The sequence below is a fragment of the Myotis myotis genome, unplaced genomic scaffold (genome assembly GCF_014108235.1).
Source record: "Myotis myotis isolate mMyoMyo1 unplaced genomic scaffold, mMyoMyo1.p scaffold_m19_p_7, whole genome shotgun sequence".
NCBI lineage: Eukaryota > Metazoa > Chordata > Mammalia > Chiroptera > Vespertilionidae > Myotis > Myotis myotis.
The window spans coordinates 70,293,086-70,319,595 of NW_023416379.1; the positions used below are offsets into that span (position 1 = coordinate 70,293,086).

The following is a 26,510-nucleotide window of genomic DNA, read 5'->3' on the forward strand; positions in this document are numbered from 1 at the left end:
CATTAAATTGATGATAATTTCTACTAATTATTAAATCATCAAGAATACCAGTAATTATTAGATTTTAAGGAATATTTAACTTTAAAAGTGAAGAAATTTCATTGGCTTTTTGAATCACTAAATTTGTTTCAAATTATTATTGAGATGTTAAAATAAAAAACAGCAGTAAACTCATGCTTTTGTTTTTTACTGAAATGATTCATATCTCTTAGAAAGTAAATTGTCAGAGCACAACTAAAGGGTAGCTCAACTTGTTCCACAGATTTTATATATGTGTCATCTGGACTACTCTGCCCTAATGTCCATCACTAAATTAGGTAGTTACCTCCCATTCACCACAGCACACACTTTACTTGCCTATTATAGAATCGCTTCCATTTTAAATAGAAGATTTATAAAACAAAATCAAGTCATTATGTTCAGTTTTTATGTAAGTCCTCTTTTAGTGCTCAGAAAAAAGGAAGGAAAACAAAACAATAAGCCATATACAATCCAAGAAATCTTTGGCTCTGTTACACACTCATTGCAAAAGTTAACAATGTAGAGTGAAAATGCATGAAAAAATTGCTCCTCAAATACAGCAAACCCGTGGGAACTATTAATGAGTATTCTGAGTGGAGAGTTAACACGTGTCAGGAAGAAAGCCCAGTGTTGACAATGCAGTGGCTCTCACCCCTCTGCTTTTCAGCTGTTCACAGGCATAGAAAACCACTTGGCTCTGTTAAACCCAAGTGGGATGCTAAGTGGCAACTTTTCATGAATTTGAATTATTGTAACTTAAATGTACATACATGGAACATGAATTTTTTATTTCTCTGGTTATTGTAATATTTGAAATACATTTGTTATCCATCTCTAGCAAACATATAGAATCCTTTTGTAATCTGTTTTGGGTGCTAACTGCAGCTTTTACATTATTTTTCCTATCAGATTCATTCATTTTCATTTGTTCAACAAACATTAAGTATCTGTGGGGTACTGGGATTCTCCAACATGCTGGGATGTATTAAACTAAACACCTTCTCTAATTTCAGGGAACTTCTGCTCCGCATGTATGTCCGCTATGTGGACATCTTAATTCTATTCACAAGTGAAGGGACTAAGTTGGCCTAATCTATACAACTCTGTCCAATAGAAATGTAATGAGAGCTCTGTATACTTCAAGCTTTTTATCAGTTATGTTAAAAAAAAGTTAAAGAAAACGCGTGAAGTTAATTTTAAAGTGTTTTGCTTAACTCTTTATATCTATTACCATTACAGCATGTAAGTAATGATTGTTAGTGAGATACTTTATATTATGTTTACACTAAATCTTCAAAATCCAATCTGCATTTTATACTTGCAGCACTTCTCAGTTGGAACCATTCACGTATCAATACCCTATAGCCACATGTGGCTAGTGGCTACTGATTTAAACAGTGAAGATCGAGATATGGCTAACATTGATTTTAATAGTTTTATAATACTAAATCTAGAATCTTTAAATGTAAGAGACCAAATCTTGCTGTTTTTTCAAAGAATAAAAAATATTATTTTAAAATATTTTAATATATATAAATTATTACTCCACAGTAATTTTGGATTCTTTTGTTTGTTTTCTAAATCCTGGGAAAGCAAAATTTTACTTTTAGTATTTTGAATATTATTTTTCTAAAGTATAGAAAAATAATATGAAAGGTTTTATAATTTCAATCAACCAACATTACTGATTTACCTAGGTTAATTATTTGTAGCTAATGCCACAAAGCTGACAGAAAGTTCATTTGTGGTAGTTGTATTTCTTTCAACTTGTGAACTATTTGCTGAATTATGTATTTAGCTTAGTTTAAATTGCTACCATCATATTACTAATACACTATTTTTATATTAGGACATTTAACAAAATCAATAGTTCTGCATTGTGAGCATAATTCATAAATAGTTTAATATCTTATATAGACTTTATTGATATGTTGCAAATATTTATTGAATTACTACATACTAATGAATACTGTTTATAAAGTTTTTAAACTGTGGTAAATGTAACTTTAGATACGTATTGACATTCTATAAAACTTTTAAAAAGTATAAATTGTCTAAGAAATCAAAATAGCCAGGAGTAATATCTGGATTTTAGGCTTTATACTAAAACACACCTAAAGGTTTTATAATTTTTATATTACTCCCTTAGAGCTACCAGTGTGTATGCCTATCAGGTTGGGAAGGAAATTTTCATGAACAAGAATCCAATGACTGAAAAATGAATCCTTGTGAGAGCAAGTCCACTTGTACTGACCTTTAACAAAAGCTATCGGTGAGTAATATATTTATAGTTTTCTTCATGAAATTCCTTGGAGTGCTCAATGTCCTTGAGTTGCATCCAAGCATTATTTCCATGTTACAACCATTTAATTAAAATAACTATTCCAAGATGAAGAACCATTTACTGACAAAAATAGTGTCACATTCATTTGAAATTTATGTATACCAAATTTCAAGTTAAAACAGTAATAATCACATTAAAACACAGAGTAAAATGGTGGTTACCAGAGGAAGGGTTGGAGGCATAGGAAAGATGTATATAAGGGTACGAACTTGCAAAGAGTAGATATATAAGCCCTGGTTTTCTAGTGTACAGTGTAGTGACTATTGACAAAAATATTACAAGCATCCAACTTGTTAAAAGATTAGATCTGTGGTTCCCAATGTGGGGCACATGCCCCACAGGGGGGCCATTTGATTTTTAAGGGGGTTATTTGAGAACGGGTTATTAATAGTGACTTTTTTGCATTTCTTATAGCTGTAGGGGACTCATGTACAATATATAAATACATATTGTGACATACTTATGCATCGCAATTCTGTATTATATGTTTTGAAACTTTATTTGCTATTTTTTAATATCACTTCATATTATTATTATTTTTAAAACAATTTCTTAGTAATTTCTTCCTCAGTACTTCAACTGTCCTTTCATTCTTTTATGTTTCTCTTTCATGAATGTCATGGTCTTTAGAAGCTTGTTTAGACCAAGTTAATGGTATTTTAGGCTTCCTCCATGTGAATAGGAGTTCACTTTTTGAATAATAAGAATTATGTCATAGGGGGGCATCAGGATTTTAGAAATGCTTAGACGGGGCATGGCCAAAAAAAAAGGTTGGGAACTGCTGGATTAGAACTTAATTATTCTTACCACACAAAAGAAATTATTATTATGTGACATGATAGAGGTGCTAACTATGTTACTATGTTATAATGACAAACATGTTACAATATATAAAATGTATCAAATAAACATATTGTATAACTTAAATTTATACCATATTACTAAATACGTATTTAAAGAATCAACATATTTCAAGTAGTAAAGAAATACTTTTTAATTTGGAGATGCAATTACCTGATGTGGCACAGGTAACAGATGCATTTACTTCTTTAAAACATGTTTTTGCTATCTCAGCCTTGTCTTAGATCATTCCATCCATGCTAAATGAGTGCTACAATATGACTTTTTAGTGGGTCCAATGATTTTATTTTATTTTATTTTTTTAATATATTTTATTGATTTTTTACAGAGAGGAAGGGAAAGGGATAGTGACTTAGAAACATTGATGAGAGAGAAACATCGATCAGCTGCCTCCTGCACACCTCCTACTGGGGATGTGCCTGCAACCCAGGTACATGCCCTTGACCAGAATCAAACCTGGGACCCTTCACTCCTCAGGCTGACACTTTATCCACTGAGCCAAACTGGTCAGGGCGGGTCCATTCATTTTAACTTCCAATGTGTAACCTAGAAATTTTCATGAGTTTGGATTACTTTAGTCAAATTATTGCTACATTTTACAATATAAAGTGTCCACATTTTAAAATCAAATTATATTAGTTCGTTTTTAGATGAAAAGTTTAAAGAAACTCTAAGTAGATATTCTGAGTAGCTATTGATAATTCAAGTGTTTAATAACCAAATGTATATTGGGTAACTCATTCTTTGACTTGTTTGTTATACACAAGTTCTCTCTAAGGAATGTAAAACCAGGTGTGTGTTTTTTTGGTTTTTATTTATTTTTATTTAATTTATTTTTTTAAATTCTTTATTAGTTAAGGTATTACAAATGTGTCCTCATCCCCCCCAATAAACCCCCAGCCTGCCCCGCCCCAACTCCTGCTCTCATCCCCCTGGTGTCCATGCCCATTGGTTTGGCTTATATGCATGCATACAAGTCCTTTGGTTGATCTCTTCCCCTTGCCCCCTTCCTCCCCTACTTTCCCTCTGGGGATTAATAGTCTGATCACTGTTTCTCTGTCATTGGATCTGTCCCTGTTCATCAGTCTATGTTGATCTCTATATTCCACAAATGAGTGAAATCATGAGGTATTTATCTTTCTCTGACTGGTTTATTTCACTTAGCATAATGCTCTCCATTTGCGACTGAAATATGTTTTTTCTTGTCACAGAAGCCGATTAGTTGACTATAAATATACTTAGATGATTGTTTTTCAGGGACAATTGAAAATGATTTCAAGGTGCCCTCCAAAATAACTCACATACTCTCTTTTGTCTTATGATTACCATTGAGAATTCTGGATCCTCTGAAGCATGTAAGAGTTTTCACAAATGTATCTTACTTTTGGTGACTGAAATGGGTTATAAAAGCCAGATTAGTCATAGTTGTCAGTTTAATTCATTAAAGGAGAATTCTGAAATAACTGGCAATAGTTAGATTGATATTTCAGTGACAGAAAGGACAAATGAATACTCTTGGTAATATTAAAAAAAACTCACTGTGTTAATAGTTGGTATTAGTTTAAACTATACAAAAATGTAAGACTCCAGAGTTATTTCTTGTGATACTGATATATTGATATATCACAAATTAATATTAACTGCTTGTCTATGCAGTGGAATAAAGAATCACTTTTGTTAGGCTAGGAACAAGCTCCATTGATGTATATATTTATTTTATTTTCCCTAAATAAGTATTAATTGTAGTCTACATATATAGAATATGAATTTTCCAGTTTCTTTTTCAGACACTCTGATATATATAATTTCGGCTCTTTCTTAATTACTACAAACAACTAATTTTTGCATTTGAGTATGTGTACACTCACACTATCACCTCCAGACAAACACCAGCAGGAACACACCTTTAGTTGAACAAATTGGGTTTATAATTGATTGTCCAGAGGGAGAACACACACCATGTAAATCCCATGGGGCACCTTTGTAAAAGGGTGCTGGAAAGGACTTTGAGGTTTGAGGTGTGACATGTAATTTGGGGTAAGGTTTAAGAAAGTGGGACATTGGCCTAGGTCAGTGATGGCGAATCTTTTGAGCTCGGCATGTCAGCATTTTGAAAAACCCTAACTTAACTCTGGTGCCGTGTCACAAATAGAAATTTCTTGATATTTGCAACCATAGTAAAACAAAGATTTGTATTTTTGATATTTATTTTATATATTTAAATGCCATTTAACAAAGAAAAATCAACCAAAAAAATGAGTTCGCGTGTCACCTCTGACACGCGTGTCATAGGTTCGCCATCACTGGCCTAGGTTGTACTAGTATATTGTCAGGAAGTGAAAAGAATTATATGATTTGGTTCATAACACATCTTATCTAGAATGATGCAAGACTGGACAGAGGTGAAAGCCAAAATTTTTAAAGAGGCAGCAATGATTTATACTAGCTATGATTGGGGCATGTTTGTGGTATAGATAATGTTCATGTTTTTGTCTGCATTTGAATATAATTATGGAGTAAGCTTGTTTTTGTTATAATTCATCAGGATCGCAGAGCAGTCCCATCTCATTTTCTATGCAATTGTATGTTGAAAGGTTCAACACAACACCAATTTCTAGCTGTAAAGCCAGATTTTTGTACTAGACAGCTCCTGGATGGCCTGGATGTTAGTTGCTGCTCTTTAGCAAAATACAATGTCATACATATGTGTAAAAAATAAATATGTATGTGCGTTTATATGAAATATGTCACTAATGTTTGTCTACCTATTGGTCCAAAATATATTATTCTTATTACGTGTATCAAACAGAATGAGAGCATTAAAATAGTAAATTATTACCTAACATGACAGTACATTTATTTAGATAAAAATACTGTTATTTCCTATACAGATCTTAAAGATATAAAACAAGACAAGCAAAAAAAACTATAAATATACATTACTAGAGGCTACTGGGAATTGAGCCTGCAACCCAGGCATGTGCCCTGACCCAGAATTGAACTATGACCTCCTGGTTCATAGGTCAACACTCAACCACTGAGCCACACCAGCCAGCAGATTTTTGATAGATTACTGATTTTATTTCTAAGAAATTGTGTTGCATTTTTTTCTTTTCTTTATTTTTTTATTGTTTAAAGTATTACATATGTCTCCTTTCCCCCCCCCAATTGACCCTCCCCATCACTCCCGCCTCCCAGTACAAGCCCCCACCACCCCAGTGTCTGTGTCCATTGGTTAGACTTATATGCATGCATACAAGTCCTTTGGCTCTTCTCTTACCCCCCTTCCTGCCTTCTCTATGAGGTTGGAAGGTCTGTTCAGTGTTTCTTTGTCTCTGGATCTATTTTTGTTAAAGTTCATGTTGATCATTGTATCCCATATATGAGTGAGATCATGTGATATTTATCTTTCTCCAACTGGCTTATTTCATTTAGCATAATGCTCTCCAGTTCCATGCATGCTTTTGCAAATGATAAAAGTTCCTTCTTTTTTACAGCAGCATAGTATTCCATCATGCAGATGTACCACAGTTTTCTAATCCATTCATCTGCTGATGGACATTTAGACTGTTTCCAAATCTTAGCTATGTGCTGCTATGAACATAGGGGGGCGTATCTCCTTTCTGATTGGTGTTTCTAATTTCTTGGGATATATTCCTAAGAGTGGGGTCACTGGGTCAAATGGCAGTTCCATTTTTAGTTTTTTGAGGAAACTCCATGTTGTCTTCCACAGTGGCTGCACCAGTCTGCATTCCCACCAGCAGTGCACGAGGGTTCCTTTTTCTCTGCATCCTCACCAGCACTTGTCGTTTGTTGATTTGTTGATGATAGCCATTCTGACAGGTGTGAGATGGTACCTCATTGTTGTTTTGATTTGCATCTCTTTGATGGTTAGTGACTTTGAGCATGTTTTCAAATGTCTCTTGGCCTTCTGAATGTCCTCTTTAGAAAAGTGTCTATTTAGGTTTATCTTTTTTTTGTTAAGCGTATGAGTTCCCTGTAAATATTGAAGATTAAAGCCTTATTGGAGATAGCATTAGGAAATATGTTCTCCCATGCAGTGGGCTTTCTTGTTGTTTTGTTGATGGTTTCTTTGCTGTGCAGAGGCTTTTTATTTTGATACTAGAGGCTTTTTATTTTGATACTAGAGTGTACAAATTCGTGCAAAAGTGGGGTCCCTCGGCCTGGCCTGTGGGATCGGCCAAAACTGGCTCTCTGACATTCCCCAAGGGGTCCTGGATTTCCAGAGGGCATAGGCCAGGCCAAGGGACCCCACCAGTGCATGATGAGGGCCAGGAAGGGATGCAGGAGGACTCCAGAGCGAGTCTGGCCCATCTCTCAGTTCCGATCAGCCAGATCCTAGCAGGAAGCTAATCTACCGGTCAGAGCATCTGCCCCCTGGTGGTCAGTGCATGTCATAGCGAGCAGTTGATCAGCCTTAAGCATACCATTAGCATATTGAGCTTTGATTGGTTGAACAGCCATCCGGACATTTAGCATATTAGGCTTTTATTACATAGGACTAGAGGCCCGGTGCACAAAAATTTGTGCACTCGGGGGGGAGGGAGAGTCCCTCAGCCTGGCTAGGCCCTCTCGCAGTCTCGGAACGCTCGGGAGATAACGACCTGCTGGCTTAGGCCCGCTCCCGGGTGGCAGAGGGCAGGCCCAATCCCTAGGTGCAGCCCCTGGTCGGGCTCAGAGCAGGGCCTATTGGGGAGTTGGGGCGCCGCTCCCTGTCATGCACAGAGCAGGGAAGATCGGGAGGTTGCGATGCCACCCCCAGTCACACTCAGGGCAGGGCCGATTGGGGGATTGGGGCACCACCCCCTGTCACACTCAAGGCAGGGTCGATGGGGAGGTTGTGGCGCCACCTCCTGTCATGAACAGAGCAGGGTGGATCAGGGGGTTGTGCCGCCACCCGTGTCACATACAAAGCCGGCCGATCAGGGGGTCATGGCGCCACCCCCTGTCATGCTCAGAGCAGGGCAGATCAGGGGTTTGTGTCGCCACCCCTGTCACATACAGAACCGGCCAATCAGGGGGTTGGGACGCTGACCCCTATCATGCACAGAGCAGGGCCGATGGGGGCAGGTTGGGTCACCACCTCCTGTCACTCACAGAGCAGGACCAATCAGAGGGTTGGGGTGCTGCCCCCTGTCATGAACAGAGCAGGGCTGATGGGGGGGATGTTGGGGTGCCGCCTCCTGTCACGCTCAGGGCAGGGCCCATCAGGGGGGTTGGGGCTCCGTACCCTGTCATACACAGAGCAGGGCCGATCAGGGGCTTGGGGAGCTCCCCCCTGTCACAAACAGAGCAGGGCGGATAGGGAGGTTGTGGCCCCACCCCCTGTCACACACAGAGCCTCAGGGCTATCAGAGGGTTTGGGCACTGCCCCTGTCATGCTGCTCTAGGGGCCAGGAGGCCTCGCGGCTCAGCTTGAAACCAGGGCAGTGAGGCCTCGCTGCTCCGCTGATCCTGGTGCTGGGAGGCCTCGCTGCTCCGCTGATCCCAGTGCCAGGAGGCCTCGTGGCTCCACTGATCCCGGTGCCAGGAGGCCTTGCAGCTCCACTGATCCCAGGTTCGGGAGGCCTCACGGCTCCACTGATCCCGGTGCTGGGAGGCATATTACCCTTTTACTATATAGGATTGAGGCCTGGTGCATGGGTGGGGGCCGGCTGGTTTGCCCTGAAGGGTGTCCTGGATCAGGGTGGGGGTCCTGCTTGGGTGCCTGGCCAGCCTGGATGAGGGGATGATGGCTGTTTGCAGCTGGTCACACCCCCTTCAGGGTGGGGGTCCCCACTGGGGTGCCTGGCCAGTCTGGGTGAGGGGCTGAGGGCCGTTTTCAGGCTGGCAGGCGACTGAAGCTCCCAACCTCCCGTTTTTTTCTTTTTTTTTTTATTCTGGGATTTATTTACCTTCTATGGCTGTCACTGGAGCTGAGAGCCAGCTTTAGCTCTGAGGCTTGGCTCCAGCTTGAGGACTCGACTGCTGAAAGCAGGTATCTGGGTTTGTTTGGCTTCTATAATTGAAACACTGTTGTGGTCCTGCTGGCAGAGGCCCGACTGGCTGAACGCAGGTTTCTGGGGTTTGTTTATCTTCTATAATTGCAACATTGTTTCTTAGAGTGCAGCTCAGAGCTGGGCTGCATTAGGCAGGGAACCTTGGCTTCCTCCATCACTGGAGCAAGCAAACCTCCTGTTTGCTTCAGCTGCCTGGCTGCCGGCCACCATCTTGGTTGGCAGTTAATTTGCATTTCGCCCTGATTAGCCAATGGGAAGCATGTCGGAGGTATGGTTAATTATCATGTTTGTCTATTATTAGATAGGATGTTTTCAAATTTGGGGGGTAGATATCCAGAAGAGGTAACTCTATTCTTACAAAGCAACAATAATCAAGAAAGCATGGGTAATTTTTTATAAACTTCCTTCCTGTTTTCCAAAGTGGCTGTACTGTTTACATTCCCATCAGCAGTGTATGAGGGTTCCTTTTTCTCCACAACCTCTCCAACACTTACACTTGCCTTGTTGATGATAGCCATTCTAACAGGTGTGAGGTATTATCTCATTGTATTTTCGATTTTCATTTTCCTGATAGCTTGTGAATTTTAGAATCTTTTCATTTATATGTCTTCTTTGGAGAAATGTTGGTTCATTTTTTAATTAGATTGTGTGTTTTAGTGTGTGTGTGTATGTCTGTGTGTGTGTGTGTTTTAATGTTTTATTTTTTTTAGTTGTATGAGTTCTTTATATATTTTTGAATATTAACCCCTTATTAGAGGTGTTTGCAAATATTTTCTCACACTTATTGCAGTTGATTTTCTGTCTTGTTGACAGTTTCTTTGCTATGCAGATCTTTTTAGTTTGATATAGTCTCATTCATGTATTTTTGCTTTTACTTACCTTGATTTTGAGATCAAATTCAGAAAATCCTCTCTAAGACAAAGGTTCATAAGTTTAGTACCTATGTGTGTGATTTTTCCCCATTTAATTTATTGCTTCAGTTCTTATATGTAGGTTTTTGACCCATTTTGAGTTCATTTTTGTGTATGGTGACCAATAGCATTCTAGTTTCATTCTCTTACATGTTGCTTTTTAATTTTCCCAGCACCATTTATTGAAGAGACTTTTTTTTCCATTGAATGTTTTGGAGAAAACTTCTTTGATGCAGATTATTTGCCTATACACGTATGGGTTCATCTCTGGGCTCTCAATTCTGTTTTATTAGTTTATGTGTCTCTTTTTCTGCCAATTACCATGCTGTTTTGATTATTTTTGCTTTGTAGTATAATTTAAAGTCAAGTAATGTGATACCCCTGGCCTTCCCCCTTTCCCCTTAGGATTGATTTAGCTATTTGGCGTCTTTTGTAGTTCCATACAAATCTGATTATTTCTCTTAAAAATTTCCGTTGGGCCTGGTCTGCATTGCTCAGGGTTGGGCATCCACCTATGAACCAGGAGATAATAGTTCGATTCCTGGCTAGGGCACATGCTGAGGTTGCAGGCTCAATTCCTAGTGGGGGGCATGCAGGAGGCAGCCAGTCAATGATTATCTCTCATCATTAACATTCTATCTCTCCCTCTCCTTTCCTGTCTGAAGTCAATAAAATATATTAAAAAATAAAAAAAATATAATATTCCATTGGGATTCTGTTGGGTAATATGACCATTTTAGTTACATTGATTCTTCCAATCCATGAACACAGAACACCTTTCCATTTCTTTGTGTTCTCTTCAATTATTTAAAAAATGTATAGTTTTCAGTGTGTGGGTTCTTCACATCCTTTGTTAAGTTTATTTCTAGGTGTTTTGTTCTTTTTGTTACAACTGTGAATGGAATTTTTTTCTGAAATTTAATTGTTAATATATAGAAATGCAATGCATTGTTGTATGTCAATTTTGTATCCTGCAACATTGCTGTATTTGTTTATTGTTTCTAATAGTATTTTGGTGAAGTCATTAGGGTTTTCTATGTAAAGAGTCATGTTATCTGCAAAAAGTGACAATTGTACTTCTTCATTCCCAGTTTGGATGCCTTTTATTCCTTCCTCTTGCCTGATTGCTCTGGCACGGGCTTTCAGTACCATGTTGCATAACAGTGGTGAGAGTGCACAGCCTTGCCTTGTTCCTGGTCTCAGAGGAAAAGCTTTCACTTTCCACCATTGAGTATGATATTAGCAGAGGATTTGTCATTTATGGTCTTTACTATGTTGAGCTGCTTTTCTTTAATATCCATTTTTTTAGTGTTTTAGTCATAAATAGATGTATCTGCCAAACGCTTTTTTATACATCTATTAATAGGATTATATAATTTATAATTCTTTATTTTGTTTCTGTGGTATATCATAGTGATCAATTTGTGTATGTTAAACCATTCCATTGCCACTGGAATGAAACCCCACCTGATTGTGATGTATTATTTTTTAAATGTATGGTTGTATTTGATTTGCTAGTATGTTGCTAAGAATTTTTTTCATCTGCATTCATTAGAGATATTGGGCTGTAAGTTCCTTTTTTCTATTATCCTTGCCATGTTTTGGTATCGGCAGTGTTGGCCTCATAAAATGTGTTAAAAAGTATTGCTTCTTCATCAGGTTTTTGGAAGAGTTTAAGAAGGATAGGTATTAAATTCTTTTTAAATGTTTGGTACGATTCCCTATTAAAGCCATCTGGTCCTGGACTTTTATTTTTTGGGAGGTTTTTGATGGTTGTTTCAATTTCCTCACTGTTGATTGGTCTATTTAGATTTTCCAGTTCTTCATAATTCAGTCTAAGAAGATATATTCCTAAGAAATTGTCCATTTCTTCTAGGTTATGAATTTGGTGGCATATTTATTATATCTATTTAATATATTTTCAATTAACTCCAATACCCAGGCTTCCTCAGAGATAGTTTTTGTTTATTGCATTTATTCCTGTGTAGGGGCTATACTTTTCTGTTTTTAGATGACACATATTTTTTTTTTATGAACACTTGACCTTTTAAATAATGTAATGTGGGAAATCCGGACATTAGAACAGATTATTTCCAGTTGTTACTGTGTTTATTTATTTATTTATTTATTCACCTTTGCTATTGTTTATTTAGTGATTTTTCTGGAATAGTTTTATAAATTATGTATTTTTTGGTCATGAGTGGCTATTGTAGTCTCTGCTTGGCTACCTTAGTTGTCAGCTAATGGTTTAACAATATTTTCTCAATTTCCTTTAACAAATAAGTCTCCAGCTTCCACTGAGGGAAGCAGTGTGTCTGTGTTGAGGAACGCATTCAACACTCAGCCAGGCAGTTTATAATTTCGCCTTACTGTTCACTACCTGCTTACACAGAGCCTCAAGGTCAGCCAGATAAGGTCTTCCATGTATTTCTTAGGCCTGTGATTAGACTCTACGTTGTGTCTTCTAGTTTCCCAGGAATAGGTTTAGCTTTTCAAAGACCTCTAGGAAAATTTCATTCCCAACTTTTACCTTAAAGTATATTGATCAGCGTCTTGTTAGTCTCAACTGGAATCATCACCTCAAGCAGCTACAAGGTTAAGCAATTTCCACTGATTGTTGTGAATAAATCCTTATAAGGATTGTTGAACAGAGTTAGGTTTGACTTAGGTCAAGTAAAGTCAATTCCTGAGAATGGAACCTTTCAGAGAGCTGCCAGACCAATGAAATAGTGACATTGCCGGAGAAGAATCCTTGTGTACGCTCTAAACCTGCACTGCCTCTTCAGAGGCTGCTAGGCCTCCAGGTTTCACAGATTCATTATTGCAAAGTTTGTTATTGCAAAGTTGTTTTCAAGACTATGACAGGACTTGGGAGAGGGAGTTGGAAATACAACAAGTTGAACCACCACCAACTGACTATCAGCATGAGATTCAGCCTTTGTGTGTGTGTGTGTGTGTGTGTGTGTGTGTGTGTGTGTGTGTGAGTAAAACTTGCTCAGATTTTTGCAAGCCTTTAGTTTATTTCCAGAGTTCTGAATACATTGTTTGTTTGCCAGTTTTCTTATTTTTTAATAGAACAGTAAACTTTTAGAAGCCCTTTCTTCACCATTACTGAAGTGACTGTACCAAATTATATTTTATATATAAGAGAGAGCAAGAGCAGGTGAGAATGAGATAGAGAGAAAACATGGGTTCTAGAGTCAGAAAGTCTGGACCTAGAATATATAGTGGATAGACAGTCATACACTTTACAGAGTGATCCCCCGATATTTCAAGGACCAACCTGGCACCATGCATGGTTATTATAATATTATTGATTGTACTGTGCTTTTACATCCTGTGACTATTTTATAATTACCAGTTTGTACTTCCTAATCCTTCCTCTTTCTTTTTTTCCCAACCTCCCAATACCCCTCTTCTCTGGCAATTGTCAGTCTGTTCTATGCATCTCTGAGTCTGTTTCTTAAATATTACTGGTTTTTATTATTTCCAACATCTATCTTGTTTTCAAATATATGTGTATAAATAAGAGAAGAGCAGCAACCGACAAATGATGAATTCATGGGATTATATAGATAGCAACTCATCCCGTTCTACATGAAGAACAATAAAAGATTACCTTATTCTTTTGTAATTAAGCAACAGTTTATTAATTAAGTAAGTTTTAGGGCTCTCTGAAGCTTTCCCACAAATTTCAATTGGGTAAAAATGTCAGGAGGCTCAGTAAAAGATACAATGACTATCTGCATTTTGTGAAATGTAGGTCTAAAGAAAACATTAAAAATCAAAAAGAAAATTCTTAAATTCCATACTATTTGTGAGAATTCACATTATATACCATAATGAATTCTTAAAATAATATATTTTAATATGTTGAATGAGAATTGCATTTTATTGAGAATTGCTATATTCTTTGAGAGGAAAATGTTAGGAAAAAGAATATTTTTGTTGGAATATCAAATCTGTTTAGGTGATCTGTGTTTCCTAAGTTACTGAACCACCTACATGTGCTTATCTCTAAGCTCATCACTAAACTACTGGAGTTAACATAGTTTAGTGTTTATACAGTTTCAAGACATTAAAAAGCAAATTGGGCTAGGGATGTAATTTGAATGCTGACTGCAGCCTGCCTTCTGCCATTCCTGGCACGGTTTAGAATTTAACTGCCTTCTTTATTTCTGATTTTTCTTACCCCAAAGCAGAGTCAACAGCTTTAGCTACAGATGGGGCTCTGTATGGCAGTTAAAGGACCCAGATGCCACACTCTGGAGCATGTTTTGCCAACAGCATCTGACTCCTTTGCTGCCGGTGTAATTGGCATCCGTGTGGATGCTTTGGCCTGCCTTTCTTATGGGACACTGCAAAATAGACCTTTAAACAGCATGAAGGTTTTCCCCTAGTCGACCATATGAATTTTGTTTCTTTTCTTCAGTTTATAATTCATGCAAAGTCGTGCTAGATGCCTTAGAGTATGAAATACTATGCATTGGCACTTTCTAAGCTTTTACTAAGGAAGTTTTAAAAATTGTAATGGACATAACTTAAAAATGTTTGAAATTTAATGAGTATAAGTAAAAAAAAAATCTATGTTTATTTATATTCATTTAATATATTAAATGAAAACTCTACAAAATTCTGCTGTATTATTGGAGATTTTTATTTAATTTTATTTTTTGCTTAGCTTATGCATAGAGCCCCAAATGCTAACGATAAATGTAAAATAAGTGCTAACATAAGAGTAAATCATTGCAGAATTTTAATCCAGAAAACAGCAATCTATGGTGCAAATTCACCTTTAGCAAATGGAAGATTTTTTTCTTTATAAGCACCTTAATTATGAAAAACATATATGTTGGTATGTGAATCTTTCATCTCTCTTTTGGGTAGCTATACCATATTTTATTTCATGGATATAATATAATGGCCACTTAGGCAATTTTTAATATTATACAATTATAAAGTATTGTTTGGGGAAATTAATTATATGTGGCTCTTTTCATGCATATGTCTGTATGTTTATACAATAAATTCCTAGAAATGACATTGATGGATCAAAGTATGTCCACATTCAAGATTTGGACAGATTTTATACAATTATCTCTTGGATAGGTTTACTATTACATTTACAAAACAATTAACTAGACTATTTTTACCAAACACTTCTAAATCACATCATTTTATGATAGAACAAAATATCTTAGTGATGTTTATCTATGTCCATATATATGAGAACCAAGGCTTAGATATTTTCAGTAACTAAGGTAAAGTCAGCGTTAAAACGTGGTGAATCTAAATATCAAACTAAGGTTTATATGACTCCAACTCTGTGTGTGTGTTTTTTATCACTTTTAACTGGTCTTGATTTTAATATAAAATCATACATATATTGCCACTGACTACACCTCAGTTCCCAATAGGAACAGCCTCCATAGTAGTTCTGACTGATCTCTGAGCCATTAAAGAGTTATTTCTTTTCTCAATGGAAAAGTTGGAACTTGACAGAGTTCCAATTTTATCAAAAAGTAACCCAAGGAATAAGTATGTTTTCTTTGACAGATGAATATGTCCTATGACCAAGTATAATTCTACAAATAGGCTTCAGAATTCACTAATTAAGTAAAATTGTTTTTTTTATAACAATAGCACAGAAAAGAGAAAGGGAAAATCCCTGTTTCTTATAATGAAAGGCCTTTATGTTACTGTGACATGGTATTATATTACCTGTAGAAGAGTGATAAACTGAAAAGAGATTAAAAACTATTTTTTAATGAATAAATGAACTCTCTTCATGGAAGTTGTGTTGAAAGCAGAAAAGAAAGCATGAAATACAGTGTTATCTGACACCATGTTATTTTTCAGAATAAATCAAGTTTCTGGTTGTTTCCCACTTAAAAAAAAGGTCCCTATGTTCCCTCTGTGTTAGTTCCCTATGGCAGTGTTTGGTATTCCTTAACTTCTAATGGATCATTTCAGTCTCTGCCTTCATCTTCTCATGCGATTTTTCCTGTGTGCGTGTCTAGCTCTCTTTCAAACTTTCCCTTTTTGTGTAAAGATGTCAGCCATTTTAGATAAAGGCCCACAGTCATGTTAGATTAATGTCCTCACTTTAACGTCATTACCTCTTTAAAGACCCTATTTCCAAAGGAGGCCACATTTTGAGTTACAGGGTGTTAGGACTCACGATCTTTTAGGGGCACACAATTCAAATCATAACACCCTCTGATGCATTCTCAGTGCAGATATTAAAGCATTTCTTATAACCATGGCAGCCCAGAATTTTATAATTTGGTATACCTGTGCACAAAATATCTTCAATTTTATTCACAGAGCTGTGTGCATAAAATACTTAAAGATAATTTTTATTATTTAACAAAGTAATTAGAAAAAAATCAAATCTTAGATCATCTCATTATTTCTTACAGTAAAAGTCTAGATTGAAAGTGTTATTGTCTTAGAATGGGTTATACTTGTTTGCCTGTTCTTTAACATTTGTTTTTCTTAAATGTTGACCTGTTTTATACTTGTTTCAATTAAGCCCTATAACTTAAAAATTTAAGAAAAAATGTAAAACAAAAACAAAAGAGTCAGACACACTTAGGAATGTTTCACTAGAAATGAATTGAAACCATCAGTCACTGTTGGCCTCAGACTCCATGTTGCAAGTGAGGGCAATGACTCTAACAGGCACAAAATGTAAACTCGGGAGTATGAGTGTTGCCACTAAAAATATTTTTTATTGAACTGTGGTAAAAAGGTAACAGTTGCACAAAAAGTCAAAGAATGTAAATGTGAAGCTCTTTTTAATCAAATCTGCATTTTCATTTTTTTCTGAAAATTTTATTAATCAGAATTACATGGTGTGTTCTTTAAAAAAAATGATATGGAATGGTCAAGTACACATGGCACCTACATTTTTCTCATTTTTTTAAGTAGCCTATTTTCTCTGTTTCCTTTTTTTTTTTTTTTTTTTTTGGTGGGGGTGGGTGGGACAGGTAGGGCAATATATTAAGAGAAACAGTCTCTTCATAAGGCAGTCAATTGTTCTCAAGATTTTTTTACATGTAATAAAACATGAAGGAAGATTTTCTATATATATTTAAGGAAATTTTGGCAATTAAATTCACCCATGTAACTACCACCAAAATCAAGATTACAGCATATCCATCACTCCAGAACATTTACTTGAGACCATACATAATCTATTTCTTACCTTCCTCCTACTATTTATTGGTCTTTTTAAAATTGCATTTTTGTAATCCACTCTGGGTAAATTATTAATAAGACAAATACTAGTACATTCATGTTTCGATATGAAAAATGGATGATTATTTACATATAGTGTTCATTTTAACAAAGGATTTTCATGGAAATGTTTCTATTTTGCCTTTTATTATCTTATGGACATGTGATGCACTGATATTATCTCTATTTCATACATGAGGAAACCAGAAGTTAAATAGATTGATTTTTCCAATGAGATGTTATTAACAGAAGCAATGTGGAATTTAGAACTTTTTTTCTCCAGTACTCTCTTAACACTTTCTATTATTTCTAATCATCACCTACCATTCTTTGTTATCTCAGTGGTAAAATAGTTGTTCAATGCTATGCTTTTTCTTTACTGGGAGTCTCATATCTCCAAGTAGCTGGGAGTTTGTATTTTTAATTTTGTTTGAGGTCATTTCTTTATTTCTCTTTTCTTTTTGTAAGGGTTATTTCTTCCCAAATTACCATAAATGTCAAAGTGGCTTTGATTATAAATAATTCTCAATTCTGTAAAGCTATTTTGTCATGAAAAATATAGGAAAATTTAAACATAATGTGCACACATCCTGAATGCACCTTAAAATATTAAATATACAGATATTTTATTCTGAAGATCAGAGCTTTGTAAAGATTACCTAAAGTGGGTACAGAAAACAGATCTCCATATTCTTAGATGCCTATGAAAACACTACCTATTTAATTTATCTAATGTATGTTTTATCAAGTTGATTTCCTTTCACATATTTGTTTATTTGAGTCAGTTTCCCTTACTAGACTATATATACCAAGGTGCTCTAAATAATTTGTGAATATTTCAAATGCGTGCGCTGGGTTTCATTGATTTCCAAAATAATAGGATAATTGAAATGTGGAAAAACCTTACACAAAAGTTAGAAATCCAATTCATTCAAAAAACGTTTGTGCAAAGTTACCATGTTATATTATATTGTCATGCAAGATCCGTTTAAGAGATGTCCATTTGAGTATTCCTGTATCTCTTGCAAGCCATTCTGAGAAACATGGCCCAGCAGAGGAAAACATGCTTTCTTTTGTCAGAAATTATGCTATGTTTAGCCTAAATATTCCTCATGGTTAGTCTTGATTTTTAAAGGAAATTACAATCAGTGCATGCCTGATTAAAAAAAAAAAATGCAAGTACTAGATTTTGAGAGTTTACCTTTTTTTCTTTTTCAAAAGTTTTAAACATTATATTTGTACTTCTTTTTTTCCTGAACAAGACTGTATCCATAGATTGAAGGCACTTGAGAAATTAAATAGAATGCTTAATAAAATAAATTATTTTGGATTTACCTCACATAAAATATATGAGGATTCCAAACATTTCTCTATTTTCCTTTACAATACATTGGAGGTTATGATTTTATAGCATCATGGCAGGTCATTAATCCTTCCTCACTTTATACAATGACTGAGAGTAAAGCTATTGTTTTAGCATTCACCATGCACTTAGAATAAAAATGGATATAAATGGCTCTCAAATATTTTTAATTGAAAATTAATTTAAGAGGAAAAACAGCTGACATTGCAGAGAATATACATACTGAACCTTGTAACGGTATTCTCTCAATGTTTCAAACACACCTTTTGTATATTGTTGTTTTGTTTTGGATTTTTTGCTATTCCTTCTGCCTAGAATGCTATCTACCATTTTTCTTATATCACACCCTTCTCCTCAAGGCCCCTAAGATGGATATCAACTTAAAATGGTCTATAAAAATATTTCTTACTACCCAATCTATAGTCCCATATATATATATATATATTTTATCCAGACTTGTCATTGCAGTTTTGTTTTATTTATTTGTTTATTTGAGTCAGTTTCCCTTACTAGACTATACCAAGGTGCTCTAGTTCATTAGAATGCTATAGTGCACCAAGCAACCTGCTTCCTCAAGACATCTTATGAGATTTTGTTGAGTGTATAAGTGACGTACTCTTTATCCTGTTAAAGAAAATAATGAAAAAATATGCATATACCTAGTCATTTAAGAAAACTTAGGTTGAAATTGAAATTTTTGGACTACTAAATATTGTTGTCCTGATTGCTACAAACTTGCTTACATTTAGAACGCTATCAGACATTTATCATACTACTAGAGGCCTGGTGCATGAAAATTTGTGCACTCGCAGGGGGGGATCCCACTTCCCAGCCTGCACCCAGACTGCACTCGCAGTCCAGGAGCCCTTGGAGGATGTCTGACTGAAGGCTTAGGCCCACTCCCCACAGCAAGCGGGCCTAAGTCACAGTCAGACATCCTTAGCGCTTACTAGCCTCTGGTCGGCTTGTGGCTGAGCCGCGCTCCTCCTGTGGGAGCATACTGACCACCAGGGGGCATCTGCGGCCCCACCTCCCTCATTGCCCCTCTGCTGACGCCAGTCACCGCTGTCCCTCTATCACCATCCCCTTCCTCTGCCCGCTGGCACTCACCTTGGCCGGCCTAGTGCCACCTGCTTGCTGGCCCCGCCCCCCACTGACTGGTTGTTCTGCCATTCGGTCAATTTACATATTAGGCTTTTATTATATAGGATTTTCAATCAGTGGATCCCTCTCTAGCACCAACTCTTAGAGAGACACATATTGCTATTTATTTCATTTAAATGAATCTGATACCAGCTATTTTCTTTTAGAGAAACAGATCCCTTGAGGAGAGAAATTCTTCTTGTCTGCCTCTCTTGGCTATTAAAATCAAATTGAGTCCTGAATGGTATGGCTCAGTTGGTTGAGCGCATTCCCATGCACAGAAAGATCACTAGTTCGATTCTGGGTCAAGGCACATGCCTGCGTTATGGTCTCCATCCCCAGTAGGGTGCATGCAGGAGGAAACCCATCAATATTTCTCTCTCACTTTGGTGTCTCTCTCTCTCTCTCTCTCTCTCTCTCTCTCTCTCTCTCTCTCTCTCTCTAAAAATCAATAAAAATATATTTTTAAGAAAATTAAGTTGAAATTGCTTTCCTCTGAATTTGCATTTTTGCTCCCTTGTTTTGAGAATCCCACATTCTTTCTGCTCATTTGTATTTTCTGCTTAGGCTTCACTCTTTTTCTTTTAATTTTAATATATCTTTAGTGGATTGATTATTTCTTCTCTGATTGCATGTATTCAACTTTAGGTTTTCTCTTCTCAATAAACTTACATTGATCTGGGTTCAAATTCTAGCCCTAACATTTTTTTTCTAAATACTTTTTAATATAGATTAATTTTTAGAGCACTTTTATGATTACAGAAAAATTGTGCAAAAAATACAAATTTTTTCCATATAATCTCTTTTTCCATTCATGCACACAGTTTCTCCAGTATTAAAAATGTGCATTAATATGGTATATACTATGATAAGCATCTTTCATTAGTATGTTACATTCAGTATCATTGCTAAGCCAAAATTGATACATTATTACTAACGATAGTTCATAGTTTATATTAGGTGTCATTCTTTGTGTTATATAATTCTATACTAGTACGTTTTGACAAATGTATAATTTCATGCATTCACCATTTTAATATCATACAGAATAGTTTCACTGCCCTAAAAAATGCTCTGTGCCCCATCTATTCATGTTCCCCTCTCCTAAACCTTGGCAACAATGAGAATGTCACCTAGATGGAATCATATAGTATGTAGTTCTTTTTTTTAGAATGGCCTTGTTCACTTACTGATATACATTTTGTTTCCTCTGTCTTTTTTATAGCTTGATGCTCATTTCTTTTTGTTGCTAAATATTCCATTTTATAGATATACCACAGAATTTTTTTGAAGGATATCTTGGTTGATTTTAAATTTTGCAAAATATAAATAGACTTTTATAAAGGTCCATGTTTAGTTTCTTTTTTGTGTGTATACATAGATTTTCAACTTATTTAGATTAATATTTAGCAGTGTGATTGCTGAATCGTATGGTAAGGCTATACATGTTTAGCTTTGTAAGAAACTGTCAGAACTGTCTTTTTTGTTGTTTTTTTCCTTCTGTGTTCTTGAGCATTTTGGAGTCTTTATTGAGGATCAGTCTGATTAGCTTTAAAATAAGAAGTGTGGTACTTATTTTCAGTCTTGTTGAAATAACATGCTTATGGATCTTAAAACAGTGTTTTTCATGTAGGACAAATTCACAAATATTGATTTCCTCTGTTCCACATTCCTATACATAATTCTATTCCCCAGCATTTCCAAAAGCCCTTCTTTTTTTTTTTTTAGTAATTTTCAGCCAACTTTAGGGAGCGATAGAACCCTCTAATGGAATTTTTACCACCACTTGGAATCTTGCCAATGTTTATCTTAAAACAATATTTGCCTGTATTATTGTCACATGTGCTGAAATTAAAGTTCAATCTTACTTGCCAATGCTGGTATATTAACACATAATAATGTCAACATTTATCAAGATTTATTTTGGCAGTCATGGGAAGGGATTAGTTTCTCTTGAAGATACCAAAGAAAGAATATCAATGGTTTTATATATTGAGGTATTTATCAAAAAGCAAATGCAAAGGCATACAAAGAGATATCCCCAAATTATAAGTTAATAAAGACCACATATGATGACATTAAAAATTTGTAAAACCTAGAAAACCAAACAAACTGTAGATTTTAAAGAAATACATACATAGCCCGACCAGCATGGCTTAGTGGCTGAGCGTCAACCTATGAACCAGGAGGTCACACTTTGATTCCCAGTCAGGGCACATGCTTGGGTTGTGGGCTCAATCCCCAGTGTAGGGCATGCAGGAGGCATCCAATCAATGATTCTCTCTTATCATTGGTGATCCTATCTCTCTCTCCCTCTCCCTTCCTCTCTGAAATTAATTTATAAAAGAAATACATACATAAAAAAAATTGGAAGACATATTTGGAAATGATAAACCAAATTTCAATGTAGTGTGTTCTGAAGAAATAATAGAAAAAATATGATAGGGCAGGGATTCATAAAGAACTTAAATTAGTTTGGGAATAACATTTCTATTTTATCTAATTTATTTGTTTATTTTTATAGACTTTTTCAATTATAGTTGACATTTGATATTATATTAATGTTAGATATATTGCACAGTGGTTACACATTTATATAACTTATGAAGTGATCCCCCAGTTAAGTTTTGCACTCACTGGACACCACGCATAGTTATTACATATTTGATTACATTCCCTATGCTGTACTTTACATCCCTGTGATTATTTTGTAACTGTGAATTTGCACTTTTTAAAAATATCTTTATTGATTTCAGAGAGGAAGGGAGAGGGAGAGAGATAGAAACATCAATGATGGGAGAGAATCATTATTTAGCTGCCTCCTGTACGCCCCCTACTGGGAATTGAATGCACAACCCCATCATGTGCCCTTACAGGAATCAAACCATGACCTCCAGGTTCATAGTCGATGCTCAACCACTGAGCCACACTGGCTGTTCAATTTGTACTTTTTTACCCTTCACCTTTTTCTGCCAGTTCCCCAAAACTCCTCTTACCTGGCAACTATTTTATTCTTTGTACCTATGAGTTTGTTTCTGCTTTTTTTTTTGTAAGTTTTTTTTTTATTTATTCCATATATAAGAAAAATCATGTTACTTGTCTGTCTCTATCTGACTAGTATTTCACTTAGCACAACACCTTCTAGGTCCATCCATGTTGTTGCAAATGGTAAGATTTCATCTTCTTAATGTCTGAGCAACATCCCATTGTATTGCCCTAACTGGTTTGGCTCATTGGATAGAGTGTTGGCCTACAGACTGAAGGGTCCTGGGTTCGATTCCAGTCAAGGGCATGTACCTTCGTTGCGGGCACATCCCCAGTAGAGGGTGTGCAGGAGGCAGCTGATCGATGTTTCTCTCTCATCGATGTTTCTAACTCTCTATCCCTCTCCCTTCCTCTCTGTAAAAAATCAATAAGATATATTTTAAAACAAACAAACAAACAAAAATCCCATTGTATTTATGTACCACATCTTCTTTATCTATTTGTCTTTTTATTGGAGCCTTTAATCCATTTACATTAAAAGTAATTATTGATAGCTGTGTAGTTATTGCCATTTTATTAATTTTTTTTTTTTTGCTTTTTTAGTTCAATATTTTATTCTTTTTTTTTTTCTCCTCTTGTATGTTGGTGGCTTTCTGTAGTGCTGTGTTTAGATTTCTTTGTATCTCTCTTGTAGAGTTTTGGTTTGTGGTTACCATGTTTTTTATATACGCCAAGCTATGTTTATGGCAGTCTATTAAGTTGATGGTTGCTTAAGTTAGAACAAATTGCTACCATTTTTCATTCCTCCATGTTTATGTTTTGTTATTATTTTTTTTTACTTACTTTGTGTATGTTTGTATATATCCCGTAATTCCCTGTTGTAAAAAACAAAGGGCTTTAAGTCTGAATTCAACACAATCTGTAGACATAAAATAGTCCTTAGTCCATAATTGATTCTATTCACATCTATTCCCTTCTATTCACATGAAATGTCTGAAATATAGGCACAAGTCTACAATCATACATTCAATTAATTATTTTGTTCTATATTTCAAATGCTACAAAGTATAATATTGACCCAATAAGTCTAATTGCTTTGTAACTGAGTAATTAAACGATTGAAAGTAAAAAAAAATAGCAATTAAACTAATTTGATCAATAGTATACACTGTAGCATCTTAAATTACTCTTTGGTTGTTCCATATTCTTATGCTGAATGTGTCAACATGCCAACAAACTACCTTATGGTGGCAAAGTGATATTAGCTATCCTGGCTTCACATCAGTACCCATAACATCAAATGAAAGAGAGAGCATCATTTCTGGAGTCGGCCTCATTACCATGATAAAGGATACCTCTTACAAGACCTCAGCAAGTGTCACTACTTTTTGACTTGCATTGCATCCAATGCCCATGTTAAAGCAATGCTAATTATTTAAATCCTAGGTTTCTAAACAAAATACTCCAGGAGACTGGTAAACTTGGCTGCACACTAGAACCACTTAGAAAATGCTAAGAACTGTTTCCACACTGACAAATTCAGATTTAATCTGTCTTGGGTGCACTCTGGGCTTTAGGATTTTCAAAAGCTAATAGGTGATTCTAATATGTTGTTAACGTTAAAATTCACTGTCTTTGATCAATCAGACTCACACTTGGCATGGATTAGTATCAGCATAACATTAACGTTCCATTCAGTGTGTGAAATAGAATGGAGAGTATAGATACCTAAATAAAATTAGTTACATGAAGACATTGCAAGGGAGAATGGGTACTAACATCCACACTACTTTCCCAGTTCAATATTATAACATCTATAATCTGTAATTAAAAATAAAAAACTTTGGAATAGGAAAATCACATTATAGAACTAGAGTTTAGGATACTATAGATGAATATAATAAAGTATATTAAATAATACTCTAAAATGCTTTAGAAATTTATATATGAAAATAGGAAAAGCAAGAAAACATTCAAAATTTCAGTATATTGATATTCTGTTAATAAAAATATATGTATAGGGTGACCCAAAAATGTATAAAAACACTTTGAATAATTATAAAGACAGTGTTTATTAAAATACATTTCATTTTCAAAATTGAGCTATCAGCTGTTAAAGTATGTATACATTTTGGGGGGACACCCTGTATATAAAAATAAAACTTAAGAATAAAGTTAACAAATATTTAGAGATATAAAAATTACTAGAAGCCCGGTGCACGAATTCCTTCACAGGTGGGGTCCCTCAGCCTGGCCAGTGATCAGGGCCTATCAGGCCACAGGAGGTTGGCCAGGGGGAGGGGCCGCAGGAGGTTGGCTGGAGGTCCTGATCATGGTCATTTGGGCTGGCGGGCCAGGGGGAGGGACTGTGGTAGGTTGGCTGTGGGAGCGCACTGACCACCAGGGGGCAGCTCCTGCATTGAACGTCTGCTCCCTAGTGGTCGCTGTGTGTCATAGTGACCAGTTGACTGGTCGTTCGGTCGTTCTGTCATTTGGTCACTTAGGCTTTTATATATATATATATTCTGGGTTTATTATTTCATTAAAATTTAAAATTAGCTTCTTTAAGAGCACCCTATCTAATAAAAGACAAATAGGGTAATTAACCATACCTCCGATACGCTTCCCATTAGCTAATCAGGGCGATATGCAAATTAACTGCCAACCAAGATGGCGGCTGGCAGCCATGCAGCTGAAGCGAACAGGAGGTTTGCTTGCTCCAGTGATGGAGGAAGCCAAGGTTCCCCGCCTGCCGCGACCCAGCTCTAAGCCTGAAAGCAACAGCTCCGAAAGCAACTATGTTTCAATTATAGAAGCCAAACAAAACCCAGATACCTGCTTTCAGCAGCCGAGGCCTCAAGCTGGAGCAGGGCCTCAGAGCTGGAGCCAGCTCTCAGCTCCAGTGACAGCCATAGAAGGTAAATAAATCCCAGAATTAAAAAAAAGGAAAAAAAGGACAGGTTGGGAGCTTCAGTCACCCGCCAGCCTGAAAACGGCCCTCAGTCCCTCACCCAGACTGGCCAGGCACCCCAATGTGGACACCCACCCTGAAGGGGGTGTGACCAGCTTCAAACAGCCATCAGCCCCTCATCCAGGCTGGCCAGGCACCCCAAGCGGGATCCCCACCCTGATCTGGGACACCCTTTAGGGCAAACCAGCCGGCCCCCATCCGTGCACCAGGCCTCTATCCTATATAGTAAAAGGGTAATATGCAAACTGACCCAAACAGCAGAAGGACTGGGAATGACTGGTCACTATGACACACACTGACCTCCAGGGGCAGATTCTTAATGCAGGAGCTGCCCTCTGGTGGTCATGGTGCTCTCACATGGGGAGCTCTGCTCAGCCACAAGCCAGGCTGATGGCTGCCAGTACAGCAGTGGTGGTGAGAGCCTCTCCCGCCTCCTCAGCAGTGCTATGGATGTCCAACTACAGCTTAATCCTGCTTCCTGCTGGCAAATGGACATCCCCCAAGGGCTGCCGGGCTGCCAGAGGGATGTCTGATTGCCATCTTAGGTCCAATCCCCCGGGGAGCAGACCTTAGCCAGCTAGTGGTCATCCCCCGAGGGGTCCCAGACTGCGAGAGGGCACAGGCTGGGCTGAAGGACCCCCCTCCCCCA

General features: G+C 36.6%; 1 protein-coding gene across 1 annotated transcript in view; it reads left to right on the top strand.

The window, feature by feature from the left end:
* The window catches only part of EYS (eyes shut homolog), a 1,264,258-nt gene that overhangs the window by 362,958 nt on the left and 874,790 nt on the right, over positions 1-26,510 (top strand). Inside the window, 2 exon segments of the mRNA XM_036318417.1 lie at positions 2,171-2,278; positions 2,280-2,293. Of these exon segments, the coding sequence (XP_036174310.1) occupies positions 2,171-2,278; positions 2,280-2,293 (122 nt within the window).